At 43.4% G+C, this 9,288-nt stretch overlaps 1 protein-coding gene across 2 annotated transcripts in view; it reads left to right on the top strand.

The window, feature by feature from the left end:
- The window catches only part of trmt61a (tRNA methyltransferase 61A), an 18,247-nt gene extending 10,841 nt beyond the window's left edge, over window positions 1–7,406 (top strand). For both annotated transcript variants that reach the window (XM_031873129.1, XM_031873130.1), the window contains 2 exons: window positions 635–901; window positions 6,758–7,406. In XM_031873129.1, the coding sequence (XP_031728989.1) occupies window positions 635–901; window positions 6,758–7,053 (563 nt within the window). In that variant the 3' untranslated portion in view covers window positions 7,054–7,406. The remainder of the gene's footprint in view (window positions 1–634; window positions 902–6,757) is intronic.
- The last annotated feature ends 1,882 nt before the right edge of the window (window positions 7,407–9,288 follow it).

Below are 9,288 nucleotides of genomic sequence, written 5' to 3'. Positions count from 1 at the left end.
CCCCCCCCCCCCCCCCCCCCCGTCTCGTCCTTAACAGCAAGTCACATGACTGGTGCTATTCTACTTCTTGTGGAATGACACGACACATCACTCTTTGACAAACCAGAGCTCTGCACACTCAGAGATGTAGTGTCCTCTCATCAGTGGAGAGAGAACCAGAGTGCGCCTGTGAGACGCAGCAAAGACCAGCGTTTGAGGTTTTTATTGGATAACACGCCTTCATTTCCACTCTAGAGTCCAATCCTTTTTCTGTCAACACATTTTCCCAAAGACAGTTTTGACATCTTCAATCATCTCAAATCCAAAACCCAAAGATATTTAATTCACCAACATCGAAGACTAAGAAGTGCAGAAGATATTCATATTTCAAAGACTGGAACCAGATAACGATTAATCGATTATAAGAAATAGTTGCAGATTAATTTTCTATGATAGACTAATAATTACAGTGGATACCGTTTCATTTAAAAAAAAAAAAAAAGTGAACACTTTAAATAATTATAATACATAATACACATTGCTAAACCCACTGAGAATTGATCCCAACTCTCCAGGTCTACACAGCTTGTTGTCCTCTTGTGTCCCATTATTTTATTCTTCAATTGTTTGAATCAAAGAGTTCTCTGTGTCCTAGGCACCGGTAGCGGCTCTCTCTCTCACGCCATCCTGCGCTCCATCGCCCCCTCGGGTCACCTGCACACGGTGGAGTTCCACCAGCAGCGGGCGGAGAAGGCGGCGGAGGAGTTCAAGGAGCACCACGTGGATCGCCTGGTCACCGTCAGGAACCAGGACGTGTGCAAGGACGGCTTCGGGGTGACCGGGGTGGCGGACGCCGTCTTCCTGGACATCCCCAGCCCCTGGGAGGCCGTGGGACACGCCAAGGCTGCCATGAAGAGACAAGGTAGGACTCTCTAACTCATGTTGGTACTCCACCAATTAGAGCCCATAGAGACATTGTGGCCTCCTTTTCCTCGGTGTGTTTTTACCAAGAAAAGCCCCGGTGAGGTGAGAAAACGTATCGGGTAGCTGAATAATGGACTTAAAATTACTTTTGTTCTACTCTTTATGGCCCTTGAGTGATTATTGTAGATTTGAGGGAGTTGACCGCAGTCACAGGTCTGATTTAAGAAGCGCTCCATTTATTCATTTGTTTAGAACGTTCGGTTCTTCACCCACACGCAACATCAGTCAAGGCGAAAATCAAAACCATTCTATGGCAACTGGACCGGGTCATATAGGCTACGATGTTTTTGACAAGTTTATTAAATCATTATTATTAGAGGAAATTACGGGGGCATTTTTTGCCCCTCTCCTAGTGATATCAGGGGCACAATTATATTTCTTAGGGGTAGTTTTGCCCTCGTGTATTTCCGACGCTGCCTGGGTGAATGAATGACTGGAGGTTACTGAAGAGTCCTGATAGTGTGTGTGTGTGTGAGAGAGAAGGCGTTTTATGGCGAGAAACACTCACCATCCCCTGATGTTGACTTTTCTGTGACTCAGGGAACATGAGCCAGCGATTCTTCTCCCCCCCCCCGCACTCAAACAGCGTCCATCGATCCGAGCCGACACAGCCCTCATTAACTCTTCGACCTTGTGTTGCTGTTTGTTCTCGGTCACAGAGTGAACTCATGTTGAGGGTTTCTGTGACGACCAGAGGAAGCAGCAAGTCCGGGCAGGTCGTCGGTTCACTGAAGTGGGTCAGAAGTAACGTTTTGTGTGACACAGGAAGAACACGGAGCGGCTTCCTGTTTCATGTTGCATACTCGCAAGTATTTGCAATTAAAGTCACACTGGTGGAACAGGGAGTGTAATCTGAAAGCTAATCTCATTTGTCTGACTGATCGTGGAAACACTTCATTTTATGACATTGATGAAGAAAACTGTTTAATGCGGATCTGTGTCGTACACAATCTGCTGAAAAAGGTCAACATTGATACGAGGGGTGTCTCAATATATCGGCATTGACCTTGACGGACGTATTTAAAAATGAAATATTAATATCATGTCAATGTAAATGTTCCAGTGCCTCTTAAATCATTCGACAGCTACGGTTACAGAATCTCTCTCCACCGCCCTAAACTCGGATTTTGAATCTAATTCATTTTCTAAAAAACGCACAATAAACAAAGTTAAAGATTAATTTTGACTGATGGGATTGGTTTTGTTTTCTGATATCATGAATTATTTTGGCTACAATCCTGATATCGTGACGGCTCTAATTGATGGCGCTACGTTGTATTTTCTGACCGTGTGTTTGATAGAAGGAAAAAAGCCTCAACATTTCATATCTCAATGATTTAGAAAAGGCATTATCGTACGCTGCCACCAAATCTATTTATCCAATGAACTGACAAAAAAGTGAGTGACTCGACAGTTAAGATGCACAGGATCAGTGGTTTATGAGTACATATTGTTATTATTATTATTATGAGTACATGTTTATGTTCCCGCGGCACATTAATGCAGCGATTTTAAAAAGTAAGCCCCAATATGAAGAGGAATGCTACTCTCCCTCCTCCGTGAATCCCTTTTATGGTGCCACTGCTACATATTCCTTTCATGAGCGGTTGACCCCCACACACACACACACACACACACACACACACACACACACACACACACAGAGAGATACAGATAAATAGAGTGCAGCCATTATAGAAGCAGTCCCATGACCATACAGGGTTATGCTGCAGGGACAGAGAGAGCTGGTGACTAAGGCTCCACAAGGAAAGGCTTGATTTACTTCCCACTGCTCACACACGGCGTTTTCTCCAGTGAACCGGGGACAACCACTGCCCCCCCCCCCACCCCCCCCCCAAAAAAAATAAAAGTGTGACCAAAAAATCACCTGTGAAAGTGCTGAGGGTTTTTTGTGCACCTGACTCAATAAGATAAAATATAACTGTATTAATCCCGACGGAAATTCTTGTGCAACAGCACTCAAAGCTCACCTATTTAAATATAAGAAGTGATACTAACACTAGTGCCTAATGGAAACTAAAATAGAAAAGTGATATTAAGTATGAAATTAATAAAGTAGTAGAAAGTTAGATGAATGAAAATAATATTTCACATGATATGGAAATGTAATATTGCACGATGTTGGGTAATAAATTCTGCAGCACACGGTGTAGCTATGGAAGCTAGCCACAGATTGAGCAGACGGGTTGTTTGCAGAGTGGAAACGACAGGAGGCACGACATATCGCCCACAGCCCAAATTCATCACCTTGTTGACTGACTCCAGATCTGTTCTCAGGCTCAAGAAAGAAAAAACTAAACCGTTGCTGAGAGCTGCTCTACTGCAGCGGACAGAATGTGATTCTTCTCCTGACCGACCCTCCCTCCCTGCTCGTTTTAAGACTCTGATTATGCAACAGTAAAGCAAACATGTCCCGTGACCTCAAACACTCATCGACCCGATAAGGAACCCAAGTTTCACGCATGTATAGCTATCAGTGGTGGACGTACGGTTGACACTCGAGGCTATTAATAATGCTTTGAGACGCCTTTGTGTAATCATCAACCCGACCCCTCCCTGTGCGTTGGTCATGGTTGCTTGGAGTTGTGTTTATTGCGGTCTCGAGGGAGAACACTGGTCCTGTTTGCTAAAGGAACGCCTGCTATCTGAAACATCCCCAAGTTTACCAGACGGGTCGGACGCTTCAACAAGGCTGCCCTCTGCAGACTCGCTCTTTAGTTCAGTTCAGGGTTTGTCTCTGCAGATTATTCCCCTCTCAAGTTGTGTAACAGAATTTGAACAGGAACCGATGGCTTGAACTAGTTTAGTGTTGTGCGTGTGTGGTGCCTGAAATACAAAGGTGGACTTCTCTAGGTACCTAAAAGATGTAAAACCGAGTTCCTCCTCAAAGAATCAAACAAAAACACCACTTTATATCTTGTTGATTGATTTGTTAAAAATCTAGTCGTCTAAAGAAATCTTAGTCGAGACCAGTGACTGCTTAGTCGTCTATAATGGGCCCTATTTGCTCAAAGGGCTTTGTAATCTGTACAGCGTACAACCAGCAGACATGCAATAGATAAGCAATACTTTAATAATACTGATGAATATACAGATAATTATCCGCTGAATCTGCAGCTTTTTAGTGAGTTTCAGCTCATTGCTAATCAGTCCAGCTGCAACGTTGCTGTTCTGTTTCACTCTCACTGCTCTCGTAGCGCTGCCATGATACTCTACCTGCTAACAGCAGACACGCTCAGTTAGCGACTAGCTGGTAAGCAAAGCTTTTAGCAGCTAAAGAGACACAAATTTCCCTCAGATGGTGGTGGAGACCAAAAACGAGAGAGAATATTGGACGTAAATCTGTCAGGTGACACAAACATGACTCTGAATGAATGATAATGTTTCTATGTAGCTGCAGGATGATTGCATCATCACGAAGGTGCTGTTAAAGGTGCTAATTCAAATGCTACAATTTCATCACATCCAACACTTGAGTAACATCTGTAAAATCCTCCAAGAAAAGACGACATTAACGCCTCTCTTGAGAGAGATGTTGAGTAGAAAACACACAGAAACTCTATTTGTTTCGTTAACCCCTCCCCTCCCCAGATGTTCTGGTCAGAGTCACATTCTTCAGGTCAGCCAGTGACAGTTTCCTCGGCTCGGTGCTCCGACCTCCCGCCGCGAATCACCGCAGGGCTTCATTTAGAGACGAGAGGCCGGAGCCCAGAGGTGATCTGTGTTCATTAGCGCGCCGGGTCATCCCCTGATGATCCACAAACCTCGGCCCGGAGCCCAAGGAAGGAAAACAATCTGCTTTAAAAGGGGCTTTTGGGTGTAAGAAAAACAGATTATTAATAGTAGTAGTAGTAGTATCACAGGTTTCCCCAGAGGAGACTAAATGTCTCCTGAGTCCCGTAGTTCATAAATCTGGCTTTGATTTATTTTCGTCCATGGCTGTTTGTTTTTAAGCGTCATTCTTACAAAGATAACAATGAAAACACTGTCTACTCTCCTTTTTTGAGATAATGCTTTTGAGGAAGGTTTGATTTTGTCCCAAAGTGTCAGAATAATCATGCAAGGATGATAAATAACCTTTTTGAGTATTTTTATTCATAAACCTTCAGTTTATTCTCTCAAACAGCCCCTGATGGAGGACGAGGTGAAGATGATTCTGGGTTAAGTGGATCTGCAGTGATCTTGACAACAGGCTGCTGGTGCTATATATGTTCCTGATGATGGTTCAGGTCATGCCGGTGTTTGTGGAAGACCAAACATGATTGCCTCTGTTTGGTGTACATTTTCACAGCAGAAGATTTTTAAGTAAATCTGGGGGGTTAGCATGTTTATCCTCAACACGCTGGAGCAGTCATCTCCTTCAGGCAGCAGCAGTGTTTCTGGTATTGTCCCAGACGTCTCACATTAACGCAGAATAACTTCCAACCTGAAGAAACCTGACAAAGATAAATGAGGTCAGAGACCAAAAAGACACTGCAGATGTTCAAGCTCACCTGAGATTGCCAAATAGAGTTAATGGACCCGATGTTCTGTTAACTTATTAGCTATTAGGAAGGCTCACCAGTACTATATGCTAACAATAATCAAGCTACTCCTGACACATTCATATTTAACAATATGTTGGGGTGGTGTTTGATTGCTTATTGTTATTGTTTGTTTAATGTTGTGAATATTGTTCCACGATAACTTTGCTCTGCAGATTATTCTACAAGCGCAACATCGGCTAGCGTGTTAGCATATTGTTAGCATTAGCTGAAATGGGAATTCAACATTGCTACTCCGTTTAGCTTCAGTCTTTTATTCAGATGTTCAAATTAGCATGGATACATTTGGGTGAAAAGTGACCGTTTAAGTATGTATGCATTTAGAGTATTTTAATGAGTACTAATATTAGTGTAGCATCCAATTGTTCTGAGACATTTCACTCAAAAACACAAATGTGAACCTCGCGGTGGTAACGGAGAAAATGAAGATCACCAAAGTCTCCATGATTCAACCTTGGAATGAAGCTTAAGTCGGACACTATATCGGATGTATCAACAATAAGGATCGCCCACTAACCCGGGGCAAGTCAAATGCAACGTCGGGCTGGTTAATCTAGCAACCGTGACATCTCTGTTGAGAGTTGTACATGCGCGGTACCGATCGGGCACACGGGAGAAAATTGCGGCGGCTAAAGACAAAATTCATGAGCTGAAGCGCAAGCGACCATTTCAATGATCCTGGAAACAGGAGTTATGTGTGTGGCGACATTAGAGGATGTGGGCCAAACTCCAAATTCATATCTATTAAAGTCAAGATGACAATCAACTTGAGTCTTTATTATTTGATGACTGCTAATAAGTAAAACAATGTGTATCGGGGCAATGAACTGTGCATGGGCACTATGAATGTTACAATCGCTGGATAAGTCAAAGTCTGACACGTTAGTGGCTCTAGAGGAAAAGTCAAAGGGGGACTAAAGTCTGCATGATTCAACCTCTGAGGACCATGAATATCTGTACAAAATGTCATGGCAATCCCTTTAGTAGTTCAGATACTTCAGCATGGACCAAAGTGTGGAAAGACCGACCGTAGTGTTGCTTACAATGAGCCTGAAAGAACAGCTCTGAAGAAGGTGAACACATATTTGCAACCGACTGGTCTTGGTCATATTTTGGGAAGCCCGATGTCGACCGTTAAACTGTTCTCTCTCTCTCTCTCTCTCTCTCTCTCTCTCTCTCTCTCTCTCTCTTTTTCTCTTTCTCTCTCTTTCTCTCTCTTCTCCCCCCAGGAGGTCGGGTGTCTTCGTTCTCCCCATGTATCGAGCAGGTCCAGAGGACGTGCGAGGCGTTGGCGGATCAGGGTTTCGAGGAGATCAGCACCCTGGAGGTCCTGCTGAGAGTCCACGACGTGCGCACCGTGTACCTGCCGATGCCTGACTTCGGCCCCGACCCCTCCTCTCAGACTCGGCCCGATGCCGCCGAGATAAAGCCTCCGACCTCCGTCGCCTTGAAGACCACAACCCTGCCCAGAGAAACGCAAGGCCACACAGGGTACCTCACCTTCGCCACCAAACCAAGAACCTAAAGAGATTGCTCCAGTAAACTGGGACGTGGTTTATCAGCTCTCTGCCTCGCTCCGGTGTATTTTCCATCTACATTAATAAGACTGTGATAATCCAGCGGGGGCACCAGGCTCCTCCAGGTCCCGACTGGCACTGCAGGTCATTTTATCCTCCTGTCACTTGGCACCGGTTTGTTGCTTGCATCAAGCACGAGTGAATTTAATTTGAGAAGCGTTTACTCTACTTTATGTCTCCCCTTTTATAAAAATCTATTTTTAATCAATTATTTCATTTGTTTGGGGAAGAAATGTTTTCATTTTTATCCTCTTTCTTTGCACTTTTGTATTCAAGTAAATACAATAAATGTGTGAAAAGATTCATGCTTTTCTTTATTCTGTTGCACAAGAAGAGGAATAAAGTAACTCAAAGGTTTAATCCCTTCACCGGCTGATATGACGTGTGTTTAAGTGTCCTTGAGCAAGACAGCGATCACCCAGCAGGTCAATCAACAATAAGAGTTTGGCAGCTCATTACATTTAACATTAATCTTTCTCTATGTACAAAAAACGAGCCCTTTTCTGGAGTTGATAAATTTGTTAAATATTTGAGTTGGATGGTCGGGTCGACGCCTCTCTCATGTTAGCTTAGCATACAGGGACATCTTTAGGGTAATAAGTGCGTTTCTCCCGAAATGTCAGACTATTCCTTTTAAATTAAAGCCGCTTTTCTTTTATTTGAGTAAAAGTTCAAACCTTTTCCACAAAGACACAGAGACGATGTTTAAGAATAAATTCATACAATATAAACAGGCATCAGTAGCGACACAACTAATCCTATTGCCAAGCTATTTTAATCGTACTACATTGGCATTTTAAAGTCCTTTTTTATTAAACTATCCTCTTGTTCGCAGCATGTTTTAATGTTCCCGTTGACTCGTGAGCGTCTCCCTCTGAAGCTCGGCACCAAAAAAGGCAGAAGAAACGTCTGCAGTTAAACACAGAAGACACGGAGGGGCTTCTGCTTGTGTCCTCCCAGATCAGATTCTCACGTAACCAAAACCAACCGTGAGATTTCCCATTCCCCCTCTCCTGACAAGAAGAGATCCGAAGCACCGGAGAACCGTTACTGCTGTATTTAATTTTGGACTCTTGGGTTTCCCCACTAGTCTTTCTTTCCAAAAGCTTCACAGGAAGACATTCAGTTTAAAACGGGAGAAATCTGATGCTCATTGTGTGACACATTTCTATCTGATAATATCTCATTAAATCAGCCCCTGTTGTTGTTCTTCCACCTGACTGCTGCTGCTGCTGTTAGTCAGAACCTCCTGCTGCATTCAGAGGCAGTCGGGGCGTTAGAGGGGCTGTTCACGGTATAATCCCCGAGGTTTACCGCGGGTTATAAAAAGCACCGCGGCGTTTAAGTCGGCTGTGTTGGACAGGTTTGGTGTGTGTGTGTGTGTGTGTGTGTGACTGAGTGCCAACAGACAGTTTCACACGTCTTAACAAAGCCAAAGACCAATCACAGGCGGAAAACAAAATAGAATCCGCATTCTAGATTAGACTTGATTGTCTGGACTAGATTTAATCAATTACCACAGCTCTTCTTCTGTGGTTTTAATCTTCCAGCACCTTGTCTTTATCGTCTGGTTGTGCAGGAGCCAATCGGTATGTTTTACTATCAATACTTACACCAATATTCATCTGCAAAGAGGCGGAAAATCAACTAGAAATTTAGTAAAAACTTGACAGCAAGAAATGAGTCACAGGAAGTTGGTGTGAGAAGTTCACAGAGCATACAATTAAGCCCCAGCTGGTCACTGGTAGAACCAGTGGAAGTGTTTAAATTGGAGGAATGACTGATTTGGTGTCTTTTGAGTTTTCTTGTGTGTGTGTGTGTGTGTGTGTGCGTGTGCGTGCGTGCAGGAAGTGAGTAACGCTCTCTGTCGAGGAGGTGGATGTTGCTGTGATTAAACCTTCACATTCATCTTCTTGTGTTGAAAGAGACAGAAAATGTTAACAGTGAGTCCTAAAGATGATGCAGTTTGTGAAAGTCACACCAAGTATTGCAAACGTAACTAATAAGGTACCTCTTTTTTTGAGTATTTTAATTAATTTCCTTTCTTTCCCTCGTCAGATAAAGTATTTAATTCATGATCTAAATCAGCAAATATGTGTTTATACCGTATACTGTATATAAGACACAGCCGGAGTCATCGTGACGTCACCAATTGGTTTGTAAACTGCAGTTTTGAAGCCTTG

This window comes from Anarrhichthys ocellatus, unplaced genomic scaffold (assembly GCF_004355925.1).
Source record: "Anarrhichthys ocellatus isolate YVR2014 unplaced genomic scaffold, GSC_Weel_1.0 scaffold69, whole genome shotgun sequence".
NCBI lineage: Eukaryota > Metazoa > Chordata > Actinopteri > Perciformes > Anarhichadidae > Anarrhichthys > Anarrhichthys ocellatus.
Note: the sequence above shows the minus strand (reverse complement) of the source record. Positions and strands in the feature narration are given on the sequence as shown.